The sequence below is a fragment of the Microcaecilia unicolor genome, chromosome 12 (assembly GCF_901765095.1).
Source record: "Microcaecilia unicolor chromosome 12, aMicUni1.1, whole genome shotgun sequence".
Taxonomy (NCBI): Eukaryota; Metazoa; Chordata; class Amphibia; order Gymnophiona; family Siphonopidae; genus Microcaecilia; species Microcaecilia unicolor.
In genome coordinates, this window is record NC_044042.1 from 93,597,051 (window position 1) to 93,616,080 (window position 19,030).

The window sequence follows — 19,030 nt, forward strand, 5'->3', positions numbered from 1 at the left end:
ACCATTTTCCTTAGGGAAGAGACCTTGTTGGAGCATGAAGTTTAGGTGGGATGTGAGGTCTGTTATGAAGTGGTCAGGGGCGGATTTTATTAGGTAGCTGGGGCAGATATCCAGTTTGCAGTGAGTGTTGGAGAACTTGTAGATCGCATGGGTAATTGTTTCGGCCTTGAGGAGAGCGAAGTTTGACCAGGTTCGGTCCACTGGGTATTCTCCTAAGGTTGGGTCTAGACCATTGATGAAGTTTTCAATATTGGTACTACTACTACTACTACTATTTAGCATTTCTATAGCGCTACAAGGCATACGCAGCACTGCAAAAACATAGAAGAAAGACAGTCCCTGCTCAAAGAGCTTACAATCTAATAGACAAAAAATAAAGTAAGCAAATCAAATCAATTATTGTGTACAGGAAGGAGGAGGGTAGGTGGAGGCAGGTGGTTACAAGTGGTTACGAGTCAAAAGCAATGTTAAAGAGGTGGGCTTTCAGTCTAGATTTAAAGGTGGCCAAAGAAGGGGCAAGACGTAGGGGCTCAGGAAGTTTATTCCAGGCGTAGGGTGCAGCGAGACAGAAGGCGCGAAGTCTGGAGTTGGCAGTAGTGGAGAAGGGAACAGATAAGGATTTATCCATGGAGCGGAGTGCACGGGAAGGGGTGTAGGGAAGGACGAGTGTGGAGAGATACTGGGGAGCAGCAGAGTGAGTACATTTATAGGTTAGTAGAAGAAGTTTGAACAGGATGGTAGTGTTCTGAGGAAGTGTGTTGCATAGTTTTACAATTTTTTCACTGAAGTAATTGGCAAGTTTGTCTGCCAATGGGATGTCTGTGTTGGTTGTGGTGCCCAAAGTAGTGTCTAGTAGTTTGTGTACGAGTTGGTATAGTTTCTTTGTGTCTTTGTTATCTGGTCTTATTTTACAGTATGACCTTTTGGTCTGTTTTATTGCGTATTTGTATTTTCTTTGTGTTTGTTTCCAAGTGTTGATTGAGTGTGTGATAACTCCCTAATCAACGCTGTAGGGGCTGGGTCCAATGATGAACAGGTAATACTTGAAGATGTCAAAGAAAGTTCTTACTGACCCCAAAAAACTCAGCCAATTCTGGATCACTTGCTCTCCCCAACTCCTTCCTCATAATCCCATTTTAGGGGGTCTTTTATTAATGACTAGTAAAAAAAGGCCCGTTTCTGTTTGTAAGGAAACGGGCGCTAGCAATGGTTTTTTGTTTTTTTTTGGTAACTGTAGAGTTGTTAGTAAAGTATTACGGTATAATGAGAAGGAATAATTGTTAAATTTGTAAATCATCTGTTGCTGTGTTGTACTATCATGTGAAGCCACTGTCTTTCCAGGTGCAGTGTATGTTTGAGAGAGTGCGAGTATGTGTGTCTGAAAGTGTGTGTCTGACAGACAGACAGAGTGTGTGAGTTTGATAGAGTGTGTCACAGTGACACACAAAGAATGAAAGACTGTGTGTGTGAGAGAGAGAGTGTGTCTGTCTCTGTGTTTTTGTGTGTGCATGACCCCTTCCTTCTGTCCGAGTTGCAGGGTCGACCCCTCCCCCCCCATGTGTTTGGATTTTCAGTAACTTTCCCTTGTTTTAATCCTGCGATTGTGCTCTTTTGCCCATGCCCTCCATCCATCCTTGTTTAACATTTGTCCTCTCCCCTTTCCCTCCCGTTCTGTTCTCTCCCCCCCCCTCCATGTGCTGTGTTGTGTGTGTGTGTATGACCCCTTCCTTCTGTCTGAGGTGAAGGGTCGTTCCCCCCCCCCCCCCACTCCCGTGTTTGGTTTTTCAGTTCCTTTTCTTTTTTTTTTTTAATCTCATTGATTGTGCTCTTTTTTTTCCTGCCCTCTTCCTCCCATAAGTGTACCTGCTGTTAGGAAAGTTGGTCGTCTGCTAAGCTTTATGCAGCTTGCTTTATAGTCCACGACCCCTGCTGAGGCTGTGTCTTCACCTTTGTTTTTGTTTTGTTAGTGTGGGTCCAGAGGGCTGTTCAGCTTCCTGCTGCTTGCTGAGGTGCCCGGAGCCTGTGTGTTCACTTTTTTTTTTTTTGGTTAGTGCGGGACCGGAGGGCGATTCAGCTTCGTGCAGCTTGCGGTGTGGTCGACGTCCCCTGCTGATTTGCCCGGAGGCTCTCTCTTCACCTTTTTGGAGGTTTTTTTTTTTGTTACTGTGGGTCCGGAGGGCGGTTCGGGTCGGCGGTATGCTGGGCGGCGTTATTCTCCTCAGGTGGGCTGCAGGTTCGGGAGGGCAGCAGCCGGCAGTGTCGGGGCGGTGGTATTCTCCTCAGCTGTGGGGGAGTCTCGTCAGGTGCGAGCGTTATGAGGGCGGTTGTTAAGCGCGGCAGCTTTGGGAGTGTGTCTCGTGCCTTTTTGTTTTTCTCGGTTTTTTTTGTTTTGTTTTTTTTTGCGCGTGCTAGCAGCCAGTTCCTGCGTTCAGCTTTGTTTGTTGACGTCATTGAGTTCGATGCTGCCTAGCAGACCACCTCTGTGCTGAGGAAGCCACGGTCCCAAGCACTTTAGAATGTTGGAGGTGAGTTTTATTATATAGGATTAGTGCATATAATCTGCCACAGGGTCCATTTTATTCCTATAGGTCATGCAGCAGATAACATGCTCTAACTGTTAGTTACAAAAAAAAAACCCTTTAGTGAAGCCTGCTGAATATGTTAATATTTATATATCCACCCTTTCCCTTCTATCTTCCAATGAATGTATTCATTAAGCCTTTGTGTTGCCAACCCAGTACCATTTTTGTAGCCACTTTCTCTCAACTGCTTTTATCCTGTCATACTTCTGATGAATGTACAGCCTCCAAAATAAAAACTGTATCCAAGGTGGGGCTCACTAGTTCTCTATATAAAAGCAATATCATTTACTTTTTTGTGCTGATATCTTTCCTTACATAGCCAAGCAGGCCATTAGATTTCCCTGTTGCATTATTACACTGGCAGTGTTTACGTCATCTGAAAATCTACCTCTTTCTTGTTTGCCAGTTTCCAGGTCTTGTCCTCATAACAGATAAATCCATTAGTTATTTATGTGCACCAGATAGCTTCTAAGCTGTGATTGTTCTTTTAATTTCTGTGTACCTCCCCTATTTGTTCAACACTTTGTGGTATGGTATTTACCATTTTATAGTTTTTTGTGTCATTTGCAAACAAGCATATTTTCCCTCTGTAAAATTGCTAATAAAAATGTAGAAGAGAACCAGATCTAGCACTGAGACTTGAACTAAGGCTGCTAATAATTACATATGATTTAGAGGCTAATTTTATAACAAGACACCTAAGAGTGAACTTCCAACCTATGTGTCTTTATAAAATATTAGGTGTAAAGTGGCACAAATCACAGCCAGACCGAAGCTTTGGATAGTTTGCCTGCTGGAGTGAAGAAAGGCATACAACAAAGTACACAGCCCATCAAAGTCCAAAATGTTATGTATTGATCTCAATTTCCACAAGAAAAAGAAACCTGTTTTGACTACATGTGAAACCTTGGGATCAAAAGACAAAGATGAATCTAAAATTACACCAAGATGCCGAAAAGATGGAACGGGGACAATATGTCTAACAAATAGAAGAGGAGAGATAATTGGAGGTGGTAAAAAGTAGATGCCCTATGGAAGAGGGTTATGCACCAGTTAATTCTGGAGATGTTTTGATCCCTTTAAAAAGATCAGATTCTTAACCTTGGTATTTCTATAGATCAGGGGTTCTCAACCCAGTACTTGGGACACACCTAGCCAGTCAAGTTTTCAGGATATCCACATATGCATAAGATAAATTTGCATACAGTAGAGATAGTCTCAAAAGAGCCCAGTGTCTAAAATTTTAAATCCAAGAATATATATATATATATAAATGGATTTATGATATTATCAATTATTGACCTCAGTGACGACTTGTTTCATAAGAGCCAGAAAGTCTCTTAGCTCGCCTTGCCTCTTTACAGGTCCAACATGATTTTTATATCAAATTCATTATTTTGATCTTTTTGAATATTTTTATAAACTTTTTAGGAACTTTAAAACTCTTAAATCTTTATCTTAATCTCGTATATCAAAAAAGCTTTTACAAAAATGACTTACCGTATTTTTCGGACTATAAGACGCACCTAGGTTTTAGAGGAGGGAAATAGGAAAAAAATGTTTTTCCTTTTTCCCAACTCTAAAACCTAGGTGCTCCGGTGCGTCTTGTCCGAATCCCTCCCTCCGAGTTCGGGATCGCCCTCCCCCCGGCCCTGTCACCACTTCTCCCTACTCACGCGATCTTCCCTGGTGGTCTAGTGACGTCGGGGCTGGAAAGAGCCCCCTCTTTCCTGCCCAGCGCGCTGCTCTCCATCCTCCTGTATGTATTGCTGCCTGACGGTCTCGGCGAGATTCAAAATGGCCGCCGAGAATTAAAGTCTCGGCGGTCATTTTGAATCTCGCCGAGACCGTCAGGCTGCATACAGGAGGATGGAGAGCAGCGCGCTGGGCAGGAAAGAGGAGGCTCTTTCCTGCCCCGACATCACTAGACCACCAGGGAAGATCGCGTGAGTAGGGAAAAGTCTACCTTCGGACTATAAGACGCACCCCCCATTTTCTTCCCAAATTTTTTGGGGAAAAAGTGCGTCTTATAGTCCGAAAAATACGGTAGCTTTATTTGCAGTCATAAACAAAATGACTGCTGGCCGACATGCAGCATGTTTCACTTTTGATGCGTCAGAGTCCAGTCCACGCATTGTGCGCCAGGGTAGTTATGACTGCAAATAAAGCTAAGTCATTTTTGTAAAAGCTTTTTTTATATATGAGATAAAGATTTAAGAGTTTGAAGGTTTGAAGATTTTAAGTACAGTAAAGTCTGTTACTAAAATTAGATTTTCAAATAATAATTCAGAGTTTAGTGTTATCAAAGCTGTATTACTGCAATAGTCTGTACTTAGGTATTTCTCAATCATGGTATAGAGCACTTCAGGTTGTTCAACATGCTGCAGTCCATATGATTGCTGGTCTGAGTCACTCAGATCATGTTATCATCTCAATGAAGGCTCTTCATTGACTTCCTGATTCACAACTTGTGATGCTTTCATTAACAGTTGCATTATACTGTCACTGCTGGGGCTGCATTATCCTTTAAGGGGCCTATTATATGGAACAAATTACCACTGAGACTGAGGCTATTACAGAAGCTAAGTATTTTTAAGAGGCACCTTAAGGCATACTTATTTGCTCAATCATATTTTGATATTGACTAAGTTTCCTATACAACTTACCATTCAGACTATGGCTGTTATAGAAACTGAGTACTTTTGAGAAGAATCAAGAATGCAAATTTTACAACAGAATCAAAGCATAAGCCCCAATATTCTTCTGAATTCATTCTTGCAATTCTGCCACTCCCTTGTCACACACTATCCAGCACATTCTTACCTCCTCCTGTAGATGTTCTCTGGCCTGAAGGTATCTTTGCTGGGATCCTAGTAGCATTTGCGGGACTCCTCTGAATTACAGTTGGTACTGCCTTGCCACCCGAGTTCGATCCACTTTGGTGCTCCACATCCTTGGAACAAAAATCAAAAGCCAGTTTTACAGATGAAAGGATCCAGCCACAGTATATCTATAAAAGTGTAATTTCTTAATGTGATTTCAATCCTAAATTATCAGTTTGAAAGGCTAGAAGCTAAAAACTCTCGTTTTCTCAGCGCATGCACCTTTATGAAGCAGCTCTGTCAGCTGAAAAAAAAATGCATGGCTTTCTAAAACAACACTCCTAGTATCTTAACTTGCAAGCAGTGGGATGAGTGTGCTGCATAACCCATACAGATTTCTGACCACTTATTTTCTCAACTGAACAAAATAATGAAAATTATACTGTCCCCTCCATGTTAATAGCTGGATAATCCATCTTTTTCACTGTGCAAGAAAGCTACCATAATATGTTTATAATATAGAATACTTCTTAGGACAGTGTTTCTACCTTCCCAACTACCTTTCAAGTTTCAATTTATTTATCAGAAGCGTCAATGACTCAAATTTATTGTTTCAAAGAAGGCTACACCTTCTGCATCCTTACATTGCAAATAGTAATATTTCACTCTTTCAATTGCTCTTAGTTGATATACTTGATGTCTATATAGTATATATGTTTACTTCTTTATTATTTCAAATGTGTGTGTTGTAAACCTAGAACCTTGGATTGGTGACATTTATTTAATTTGGATTTAGCTCATAGCTCTTTCATTAGTAGCTCAAGGTGAGTTACATTCAAGTACACTAGCTAGTTCCCGGTCCCCAGAAGGCTTACAATCTAACCCCCCTATGAATGGGCTATGTCGGCATTAGTGCACCGGCAGCCACTAGTGTGGTTTTGTAAACAGGGGTGGGGGTAAGTTTGCACCTGAGGCAATGGAGCGTTAAATGACTTGCCCAAGATCACAAGGAGCAGCAGTGCGCTTTGAACCAGGCTTCCCTGGTTGTCAGCCCGGTGCTCTAACTACTAGGGTACTCAGGGCCGGTCTTAAGGCGAGGCGACCGAGGCGGCTGCATAGGGCCCCGCGCTCAGTGGGGCCCCACGCGCCTCAGGTCGCCCCGCCCGCCTGAGCTCCAGTCCGTCCTTCCGTCCTCCCTCCCTCCCAACGAATCCGATGCGCGGCGGTGGCGGCGACAGCGGCGTGGTGGGGGCGGTCCGCCCCCCCCAATGTCAGCGGGGGGGGGGGGGGGGTGCTCCTGTCACTCCTGCCTTTAAAAACGCAATTTGGCAGCACCGAAGACAGTGACAGGCAGTGCCTCGCGTCTGCCCGCCCTCCTACTAAAATCTGTTGGACGTCATTGGGCCTCCCACATTGAGTCCCGCCCTCCTCTGAGGTAACTTCCAATTACCGCGAGGGCGGGCGGGACTCAATGTGGGGAAGGCCCGAACAACATCGGAGAGATTTTTAGTAGCAGGGCAGACCGAAGTGCTGCCTGTCACTGTCTCTCCGACGCTTCCAAATTGTTTTTTTAAAGGCGGGGAGGGACTCAGATGTGAGAAGGGTGGGGGGTTCTCAAATGGGGAGGTGGAGAGGGGGATCACGGATGGGAGAAGGGGGTGGGGTTGGGGAGGGGATTCTCGGATGGGAGAAGAGGACAGGTGGGGAGGGGACTGGGGTTCTTGAATGGGATAAGGGGACTGAGGTGGGAGGGGTATTCACGGATGGGAGAAGGGGGTGGGGAGGGGGTTATTGGATGGTTGAAGGGGACTGGGGTTGGGGAGGGGATTCTCGGATGGGAGAAGAGGACAGGTGGGGAGGGGACTGGGGTTCTTGAATGGGATAAGGGGACTGAGGTGGGAGGGGTATTCATGGATGGGAGAAGGGGGCGGGGAGGGGGTTCTTGGATGGTTGAAGGGGACGGGTGGGGAGGGGTGGGGAGGGGAGGGGACTGGGGTTCTTGGATGGGAGAAGGGGACTGTCACTGGGGTCTGAGAAGGGGCCATATGGGGCCTGGGGCTGGTTGGAAAATGGGGCATGCGTGGGTCAGGTGGGAGAATGGTTCTGAAAAGGGGGCCCTAATACAAGGCATGTGGATGAAGGGGGCTGGAACTGGGGGCTGAAAAGGAGGGTAGGTGGGATAAGGGGGCTAGCACTGGGACTGGAGGCTGAAACTGGGGACTGGGGGCTGAAAAGGGGACAGGGAGAAGTGGCTGGGGGGCTGAAGCTCGGGACTGGTGGGATAGTGGGGCTGGAACTGGGGGCTGAAAAAAAGGGGCGGAGAGAGGGGCAGATCCTGGATGGGGGAGCGAGAGGGAGGGCAAACCCTGGATGGATGGCAAAGGGAGGGCAAATGGTGGATTGAAGGGGCAGAGAGAGAGAGGGCAGACAGTGGATGGAAGGGATAGAAAGGGGAGAGAGAGGGCAGACAGGGGCAGATGGATCATGGAAGGGGCAGAGATAGAGGGCAGATGTGGATGAAAGGCACAGGGAGAGAGGGCAGACATTGGATGGAGGGGACAGCAGAGAGGGCAGACACTGGATGGCAGAGAGAGACCGAAGACAGGTGCTGGATGGAAGGAAGACAGTGAAAAGAAGATGAGGAAAGGAGAAACCTGAGACAACAAACTGTAAATAAAATATATATTTTTTATTTTTTTGCTTTAGGATAAAGTAGTATTGTAGATGTGTTAATAAATGTTTATAATATAGAACATGTAAACAAGGTAATCTTTTGATTGGACTAATTTTAATACATTTTGTCTAACTTTTGGAGAACAAAACCCCCTTCCTCAGGTCAGGATAGGATACTGTAACAGTACTATACTATATTGACCTGAGGAAGGATGTTTTGGCCTCTGAAAGCTAAGTCTATTAGTCCAATAAAATGGTATTTTATTTTCTATATTTGTTTTATTTCTATTTGTTAATTTGTAAAGTGGTGATTGGTATTTGTTAGGTTTTTTTTCAAATTTACATCTGCTGTCTTTATATTTTGCACAGTACTAGGGGACATTTTCTGTTTCTGTGGTGTTGCATTGTATGCAGAGTCTGGCATCTTGGGGGTTCAGTTTAATTTTTGTCTAAATAGAAAGTTTTAATATTACTACTTATTCTATAGTGGATTAGGGTGTATCTGTGTTTGTGAAAAAGACATGGCTTTCACTTGGCATTGACTGTGCAGGATCGACGACGATCTGTACTATTCTGTCTGGTTTCATTTTACAATAGGTGAATTGATGCTCTAGTGCTCACTGTAGTGTTTTAAGATGTTTTCCTTTTCTTTGTGTGATTTAGTAGAAATGACTGCTTATGGTATGGTAGAATTGCTCTATAGGTCCTGAGTGTTTTGTATTCTCGGCATACCTAGTACTGGATTTTGGAGGGGGATGTTAAAAAATGACTGGGAGGGAGGGAGGGGGGCCTTGGAGCTGGGAGGGAGGGAGGCCCTGGAGCTGGGGGCCTTGGAGCTTGGAGGGAGCGGTCTGGGAGCTTGGAGGGAGGGGTGGCCGGCCCTGGAGCTAGGGAGGGGGCGGAGCTAGGGGGCGGGGCTAGGGTGGGGCCCCATCAAATTGGTCTGCATAGGGCCCCGCACTTGCTAAGACCGGCCCTGAGGGTACTCCTCCACTTTAGCTTTTTAAAATGAGCTTTTGTTCATTGAAAACAGTATTTCTACATATTTGCACAGATGGGTTACATGTCTTGTCATGTGCTGCCCCAAAGAGTTCTCCATGCTTAGAATTCTATAAAACTTATAATTCAAATCAATTGCCTAATGTTCACTCCAATTATTAGTTCTTTCTTACTCTGAATCTAGAATGAACTAACTGTGCAACTTCCAAAGGAAAGGCAGATTATTTAAATCCATAAATCTGACTTCCAGGAGATGTCAGTGGCTGATGGCTGCTTGGGCAATGAGCTCCCAGCTCATTGCCTCTGAAATCGCATTCACCTCCCCTGATGGAGAAGCCATCGACAGACACACAGACGTGAAAAGTGCATTTCGGATCACCAAAGAGCAGGCAAAATATACCAAGCTGCCATACCAGCAATAATAAGCAGCACTTTCAAGCTGCAAGTAAGAGCATGGCTGCAGAGATACATGAGACAGATATGGTGGTGGAAGAAGGACCCAAACATGAGTGCACGCCTCTTGAAAATGAGCGAGCAATAGTGGAGGTAAGCCATTCGAGGGGAGATAATAACAAAAACAGACCTCTGTGGGATGCTTCTGGAAGTAGCAGGAACTTAATGAAATGATAGCTCAAAATTGGGAGCTGAAAGTAATGCTTACAAAGCTGCAGACTGGTTTAAGCTACCTAGGCTTGCAGGTGGAGCAAGCAGAGCAGACTTTGGAGGACAACAGTGGATCTTTAGAAGTACAAGGGGCATGTATTGACAAGCTGGAGGAGCAGGCAGATGGACTCCTGGAGTGGATGGAGGATTTGGAGAACTGTTATAGGATTTAGAGGGGTCCTAGAGGAGGAGGCTAATGAGAACTGTGGTGATTCAGTGCATCAGATTTGTGCTGCAATCCTAGTGTATGGACCTGATGATCAACAATTGGAGAAGCCTATAAAAATAGAATGGACCCACAGTGCCCTGACTCCATAGGGGAAAACCAGTCATGTTATGGTGCTTGAAACCCGCTTTATCCCTTATAAATGTTCAGAGCAGGATATAAAAGAACTACTAAGTCATCAATCAGGGACCTTACAACATAAAGTGTAATAATAAAATAAAAATAATCTTTATAACAAACACTTCAAAAACAGATAAGATTTCAATAACCTTTGAAAATGAAAGTAGCAGGAACACAGATAAATTTCATGAGGTAAGTCATTCCAAAACTTTACAGACTGATACATAAAAGAATTTGCAAAAATCCCCTTAGACTTAAGATTCTTAACAGATGGAAAAAAAAAAGATTAAATAACTACACTCACAGCAATCAATATTAGATAGCAACAAGCTAATCAAAGAGATTAAGGCCTCAAGAGAGTGACCTTCTAATGATCTGTAAATCAAACAGCAACTTAAAAAAATATGTAAGCACTCACTGATAATAAATGTAATTCAATAAACGGGGGGTGGGGTGGGGGGATACATGATCATAATTTGTTTTACAAAAAATCAGCTTAGCCTTTGTTGAACAGGGACCAATATAAAAATATCATCAGCATAAGAGAATAAAAACTCTAATTCTAACATGATAAGTGCTAAATAACTCATACATACATACATTGTACAGCAGTGGACAGATGAGTGATCTCTGTGGAACACCACAAGGAGATTTCCAAGGAGAAGAGAAAACTCCCTCTTTGAGAACAAAATATTGTCTATTCTTCAAATAAGAACTAAACCAATTCAAAACAATACCAATAAATCCAATTTCAGATAATGTTATTAAGAAAATGTCATGATCAACCATATCAAAAGCTGCAGAGATGTCACAATGCAAAAGAACCATCTCTCCACCGCTGTACAAAACCTTTCTTACTTCAGATGTCAGTCAGAGCAAGTAGGAGAGTTTTGGTGCTATCCATGTTAGAAGTTATGAAATAAATTAAAGCTAAGAAGTCCAAGAGCACAATCGGGAGATAGACACACTACATCAGAGGTAATCACCAAAACAACAAGGTAAAAGGGTGGACCAAGGGAATACAAACCATGAACAGAGTAAAGTCTTTAATAATCACAAACATAAACCGCCATCATAATAAAAAATCCAAAGGTTCAACATGAATTGTCCATGTACAATCAATGATGACTGTATGTTGCAATGTTATCCAAACACCCAGCACAGATCTGTGTTTTGGCAAAAATGCCTGCCTCAGGGGTAACAGAATTTAAATACAAAAGGACATAAAATAAAACAAACCAAACAAAGGATATTAAATAAGTTGTTTCTCTTGTGTTCAATTGTTCAGTAGCAAACTAAACTCTCACAAACTGATATTCAATACCTTAAAAACATACAGACAGTGAAACACTGAATAAAAATAAATGTAATGTAAAACTCCATATATTTAAAGTCAAAATTCCATAAACATGTTAAAATTGATATACATTTAAAGTGAATAATTCACAATCTGTGTATAAAAGTATATAAGGAAGATGTTCCAAAAATGCATGAACTAACAATCTATTTACATGCACCTAATGCTGATTTCAAGTTGCAACCGCAAGAGCTACACTTTAAAATAATGCACATAAATGTATATGCACCCTAGGTGGGTAAATAATGTACGGCCACAGATATCAGCCTGCTGTCCGAAATGTGGTAATGGGGATGGTATGTTGGCCCACTACATATGGGAATGTGAAAAGATACAATCTTATTGGACAGTAATTCATGCTTACCTCCATGCATTGTTAGGACAACCAATATCTAAAATATTACAACTGTTTGTGAAAAAACGTATTTGGTGAGGAAGAAAAATATATACACATGAATGCAGACAGACCTTTACTTTTTGGAGAAATCAAATGTATGTTCTCCTATGACTGAAGCAATTAACAGCGTTGAGACTACAGGAAAAAGCAAAAAAGCATTTTCTGGCTATTTGGGACCTATTTTTCATATCCTTAACCTCGAAGATGCACAGTATCCTTCATAACCAATTAAGAATATAATGGAGGACGAGAGGTGAAAGAGAATTGAGGAGGGGGTGAATAACACAAAAACTTCAGCTGTCAGTGTACTTGTAATTGAAGTTTGGATAATAGAATGCACAATAGATGTATCCGTTGTACATGCAGTGCAATTGATGTTATGTATCATTGTCGATACCAGCGTTACAGGATTGCGGCTTGTATAAGGAGATTGAGCACTTCAAATGTTTTGTAACCTGTACAGTTTCTTCATTAAGGTGTATGTGTATGTTTCAGTGATATACTCCATTATATGATAAAGCTTTGAGATCAGACTCCTGATGAAGGCCTTTCGGCCAAAACACAAATACGTGTAGTCTTTCTTTCAACATAATAAAGCATCATTCATCATCATGATTCATTTGGGACTCCTTTTTGTCACCTTTGCTTTTGTGCTGTTTTGGTTTGCGTTTTAGCAAAGGTTTTTCTTATTTGTTGTTTCTTGATGTGTTTTGATGTATAATAAAGATGATTTTTATAAATCCATAAACCTATATTTGTCAAACAATAGGATAATGGATTTTACCCTTCCTAGAAAACCAAAAATCCTAAAGGGAGGTATCATGAAATAAAATGAGCCCAAGGCAGCCAATGGAATTGTGCACAAAGTGAAAGGAAAAATGTGTTCCTACCTGCTAATTTTCTTTCATCAAGTCCCACCAGACCAGTCCACAACAATGGGTTGTGCCTGTCAACCAGCAGTTGGAGACAGAAACCAACTGCTTGTGAGCTTTGCTCTATAAAGGGAACTGTACCGGTCAAGCTTGACAGTTTAATGACAAAGCGGTAACTACAACTCCCCTTATTTTGATCTCTGAAAGAATGAATGCAGGTTCTAACAAAACCAATAAAAACAAATATCACTGTGGTACTATGAGTGAGCTTGGGCTTCATACACACAGCCAGACAACAGTTTAAAAATAAACCCCAAAAGTTTTTAAAAGTGTGATTCAAATGGAAAATATACAGGAACCTGTTTTGTTCCTCTCACAAGCTGTTTGCTCAGTGTTGCACATAATTAGCTAGGAATTCAATAGCAATCAAACAAAAATGTGGCTGGTTCCTACTGGGCCACATAAGAGTTTTAGTGTGCAGAGTTACAAAAATAAAAAAGCATTCCTATCCCATGGTTTACCCCTCTGGTCATTCAAAGGTACACTGTATAAGCATGCTCTGGAAGTCTGCTTCTTTCTGCTCTGGGCCTCCCTGGTTTATCTGCCCTGACTGAACCATGCCCTCACTGCTAAGCACCTGGGTGGGGCCTGGCCTCTTAAGATATCTCTGTGAGGGAGAGTTTTTTTTAAGGGGAACTGGCAATTTTTTATACACTCCATATAATTTATTCACTATCAAAATATTACTTGGTTTCTCAATACTATAGAAAATTGCACTGGCTCCCTATACAGGCCAGATTGAGATTTAAATTTTACTGTTTATGTTTAAATCTTTTTTATTAATAGTAACAAAGCTTGTACAAATATACAAGGTATCCAACCAATACAAACTGATGATGCTATAACTCAGATCGTCATACAAATTTTTCATTTTATCCCCCCTACTTCCCCTCTTCCCCTTGACCATCTCTCCTCTTAATTGTGTTAATCTTTTTATTATTGAATAAAGGAACATTGTAATACAAAAACGCAATGTGTGGCTTTTTAGTCCTTTAAACCTTCTGTCACTTTCCCTCTACCTCCCATCCCTCCCTTCTTCCTTACCCAAGTCCCAAATCCTCCCCCCCCCCCCCTTTCCTTGGGAAAAAAAAAAAAAAAAAAAAAACTTCTGCGTCTAGCCATGTGTCCATTAAAAGTTCAATATTCTACTTCTAGCTTGGGAGGTCATTGTATCAAGGAATGGGCTCCAGATGTTCTGAAATTGTCGTCCTGCCTGGCCTTTAAAGTCTGTCACTGCCATCCTTTCCATTCGCATTAATGCGATCATGCGGGCTCTCCACTGAGAACTGGTGGGGTAATGTCTGGTAATCCACTCAGATAAAATCACCTGTTTAGCCACTATGATAGACTTGGTCACAAAGGCTGTTAATCCTGCTGGGATGGGATGGACTAATATCAAATGTCCCAATAGTAAGCCTGGATCATACTTCCATCCTGATAACCACATTCCGGAGACACATTGTATTATATCCTTCCAAAATTGGCGTATACCTCTGCAGGACCACAACATATGCCCCAAAGTAGCCCCCGGCTCTTGACACTTAGGGCACTCTCCCCAAGGAGAGAGTCCCATGTGAAATGCCCTTCGGGGGGATATATACAACCTTAACGCCACCTTGTATTGTGTCTCCCAATGCGAAACCATCATTGTCTGTTTTCGCATTGCAAGTATATGTGATTTGAGCTGGGACAAGGTAAGGTTCATTGGTATATCTTGTTGCCACATGAGTAATAGCTTCTTGTAATCCAATTCTTCTGCCGTATCACGGATATGTCTATGGTGGAACCTAAGAGGCACCCCCTGCTGTGCTGTCAGTGAGAAAGCCGAAGCCAATTCCTCTTGGACATCCCCAGCCAGGTCCTCCCATGATAAGGATTGTATATAATGTCTTAACTGGAAGTAGTGGAACCTGTCTGAGGGAAGCATTGCAAACTCAGTTTTTAAGACTTGAAAGGATTTTGTCTTACCCTCTGGAGTGATTGCCTGCGTCAGATATTCCAGCCCATTCCGTTTCCAGCGGGCAAAAACTGGATAGAGGAGCCCTGGTTCGAAGGCAGGATTTCCACAGATCGGCAGATATGGAGTGGTTTTAGCTGAAAACCTATGTAGTTTACAGATCCATTTCCACACCGCCTTCGCGGATCCCATTATTCCAGATTTCTGCAGTATATATGGGGGTGTAGGTCCTCCAGTATGTAGATAATTACTAAAATGTAGGCCAGGAAACAATTGTAATTCCATTGATGTATTGGTATAGTCTTGCGTGCCTCTAAACCAGTCATTCAAATGACGCATTCCACTGGCAATAGTCAAAAATTTTATATTTAATAGACCCAGTCCACCGTACTCTGTAGGAACACATATTGTGGAGAAAGGGAGGCGTGGTTTCTTCCCCTTCCATAAAAAGGATTGTACTATTTTTGTCAGTTTTTGCTCATCCCTCTTTGTTAGGTGGAGTGGTAATGTTTGAAAAGTGTATAGCCATTTGGGAGCGATAACCATGTTAAACAGAGCTATTCTCCCCATCAGGGAGAGTGGCAATACCGTCCAAGCAAGCAATTGTTTGTTTGTGTCCTGCATCAATCGCTGTACATTTTGTTCATAAAGGGTGGTCAAGTTCATAGGGATATTCACCCCCAGGTATTTTATGGAGGTTTGTGCCCATTGCAAGGGAAATGTCCCTTTCCATCCTGTTCGCACCTCTGGGGATGTTGGCAGTGCCACTGATTTGTGCAAGTTTAAGCTGAAACCTGAATAGCCCCCATAATCTTCTATTGTCTGGATTAGTGGTCCCAGTGTGTCAGTGGGCTCTCTCAAGACCACTAGCAAGTCATCTGCATATGCTAAAATTTTTATGTCCTGGCCTGCCAATGTGACCCCCCGGATATCTGAGGCTGAAGAGACTTTTCTTATCAGAGGTTCCAGGGATATCAAGAATAGCAAAGGCGACAGGGGGCAACCCTGTCTTGTACCTCGGTGAATCTGGAATTCAGGTTCTTTAACACCATTTACCACCACCCCTGCTCTCGGTCCGCTATATAGCGCCTGTATTGCTTGCATAAACCAGCCCTCTATGCCCATCTCTGATAATGTTGAAAACATGAAGTCCCATCCTACTTTATCAAAGGCCTTCTCTGCGTCTAAGCTCAAAATCAGTGTGGGCCTTCGGATCTGTTGGCTTGCTGCTAGGGCCATCAGGATTTTTCGTACATTGTGTACCGATTGGCGACCTCTTACAAAGCCCACCTGCTCCTCCCCTATCAGTGATGGCAGGCATTGTGCCAGTCTTTCTGCCAACATTTTTGCTAATATTTTGGTGTCAACGTTGAGCAGTGATATCGGCCTATAAGATTCCACCTTATCCAGAGGTTTCCCTGGCTTCGGTATCAGTGTAATCAATGCCGAGTTGGCATATCTTGGGAAATTTTTTTTATCCACTACTTCCTGATAGTAATCTAACAACGCTGCTAAAGCTTCTCCCGGTAACAGTTTAAAATATTCCCCGGATAATCCATCTGGACCAGGAGCTGACCATAATTTTAATGTTTTGATCACCCCTAGTAATTCTTGCATTGTTAATGGATTATTTAGACCTTCCACCTGTTCTACAGTTAATCTTGGAAGCCCTGTCTTTTTCAAGTAAGTTCTTGTCGCCTGTTCTGTTGAGGGTGGTCCCGCCTGATATAATGCAGTAAAGTATTTTGTAAACGCCTGCCCTATGTCTCTGTTATCAGTGAGAATGTTCCCCTTAGGGTCTTTAATTGCTGTTATCGTCCTTGGGACTCCTGCGTTTTTTATTAAACGTCCTAGCATTTTGCCTGTTCTGTTACCAAACTTCTGTAATTTAAATTTATAGAACAGAGCTGATTTGAGTTCTTTTTCATGCAGTAAGCTATTCAATGCAACCTGGGTGGCCTTTAAAGTTTCTAAGTTACCTACTGTAGGCTGATGTAGGTGGACTCTCTTAGCTTTTTGTAATTGTCGTTCCAACCTTAAAATACCAATGGCCCTTTTTTTATTTTTAATGTGACAATATGCTATGATGGCCCCCCGTAATACTGCTTTAGAAGCGGACCAGAATAGCTCTGGTTGTGAATCTAGATGTACTTGATTATGTTCTAGGTATTGGGCCCAGGTCTTTTGTATATGGGTTCGTAAATGTTGATCTTGGTATAACTGTGCTGGAAATCTCCACCCTCTCCCCCCCCTATCATCCTTTGTGAATGCAAAGTCCACCCACACTAATGAGTGGTCTGTTATCTCCTCAGGCCCAATAGTTGCTGATTTCACTGCATAAAATAGCGAACGGGCCACCATTACATAATCAATCCGGGCAAATGTCCCGTGCGCTCTTGATCTATGTGTGTAATCTTTATCTCCCGGGTGGTGAATTCTCCATGGGTCTACCAGGTCAAGAGTCCGATTAAACCCCTGAAATTCTTTAGCTCGTGTTCCCCTGTAATGAGAAGTTAGCATATTTGAGCAGTCTTGGCGTGGGTCAATTACTGCGTTAAAGTCTCCCACGACTACTAGGTTTCCCCCTCCTTTCTGTAAACATTTCCCAGCTAGAGATTTGAAAAACGTGGCTTCATAGTTATTGGGCCCGTATAAGACCAGTAAGGTAAATTCTTTCCCTGGGAGCCACACATTTAATAGAATATATTCTCCTTGGGCCCCTTTTTCTAATATGGTTGCTCTATATGGGAGCCCCTTTCTAAACAGGACCGCAACTCCTCCTTTTCTACTCTGTGACGAGGCCGCGAATACCTCACCAACCCACAATTTTTGCAGTTTAGAATGTTCTTTATCTGTTAGGCGTGTCTCTTGCAAGCATGCTATATCTGCTTTGTGTCTTTTTAATGCTGCGAGAATCTTGGCCCTCTTGATCGGGGTGCTAATACCTCCTACATTCCATGTTATTATCCTAGTGGCCATAATTCCTGTCTTCCCTGTTCATGGCGGATGTTCTTCTAAATGTTCCCCCTATTCCACCTCTACAATGTGTATCTCCCCAGCTCCAAGATTGGGTGTTAATCCTCATAGTTGCTTTAGGGGTTAGCTCTGCCCATTCCCAATTTGCACTATATCTTCTCGTATGACACATAGCTATTCCCGTGATGTTTATGATTGTCATTCTTATTCCCCCCCCGAGACCCTCCCTCCCTCCCTTCCTCCCCCCCCTTACTACCATCCCTTCAGCCATCTTTCCAGGCACTAACCCGGAATTTAGCAAGAGATCACCTGGGTTACTGAGAGCTTCCCACCCCTTTTATGTGGAAATTGTACTTACTGCCACTATAATGTTCTATTCCTCGCTCCCCCGATGTTACTGATATGTTCTCACTCTTTCTTTATTATGCCTTGTTCTGTTAAACTGGATCTCGCTTTTTCAGGGGACTGGAAAGTTTCCCATCGTCCTTGATTTAGTATTTTTAGAGATGCAGGATATTGGAGAATAAAACGCATTTGTTTTTGGGCCAGCAATGAGCATATAGGGTGATATTTCCGTCGTTGTTCCTGGACTCCCGCTGAATAATCTTGGAACATTAACACTGGCCGTCCGTCGTGTTTTAGTTCCCCTCTGCGTATCTCTGGGGCGTCCCACGCGGTGTGCCCGTTCTATGATTAGTGGACCCATAGAATCTGACAAGGCCAGCTCTTTCGCCAGCCACGTGGCTAGCCACTCCGACAGGTTTTTATCTGGGATGTTCTCAGAGAGGCCTACAATCCGAAGATTGTTCCTTCGTGAGCGATTCTCAAGGTCCTCGAGCTTTTCCATGTGTTCTTGGAGTTGTTGCTTAACGTCTCGGAGGTCTGTATTATAGCCGTGAGAATCGTCTTCGAGAGCCGAGACACGAGTTTCAAGATCTTCCGTGCGGGTCTCTAGTCCTTCTAGTTTTGTATGGATTGCGTCCAACTTTTGATCCATCGCGTCCCACCTCGGCTGCCAGGCCTTCGCCACTGCCAACGTGATTTGTTCTAATTGAGAGCTTGTAAAAATTTGATCTACCTGTTCTGGGGCCGCCGCCATCTTGGAATCGGGGGTAAGCGTTTTGGTCTTTTCTTTATCTTTTTTCCCCGCACGTAGTGCCATTCCAGCTGGGGATTTAGTAACAAATCTGTCCATGCAAGATTGTAAGACCACCCGATCAGTTTTTCAATCAATTGCGGCGCTGGTTATTATTAGATGGGGCGGGAGCTCTCGAGCCGAGGCGAAACACGACCGCTCAGCTCATCGCACCACGTGATCTCCTTAAA

General features: G+C 43.1%; 1 protein-coding gene across 8 annotated transcripts in view; it reads right to left on the minus strand.

Moving 5' to 3' along the window:
- Positions 1-19,030, minus strand: part of MAPT (microtubule associated protein tau) — a 344,430-nt gene that overhangs the window by 149,952 nt on the left and 175,448 nt on the right. For all 8 annotated transcript variants that reach the window (XM_030220780.1, XM_030220786.1, XM_030220784.1 and 5 more), the window contains one exon: positions 5,406-5,535. In XM_030220780.1, coding sequence (XP_030076640.1) covers positions 5,406-5,535 — 130 coding nt within the window. The remainder of the gene's footprint in view (positions 1-5,405; positions 5,536-19,030) is intronic.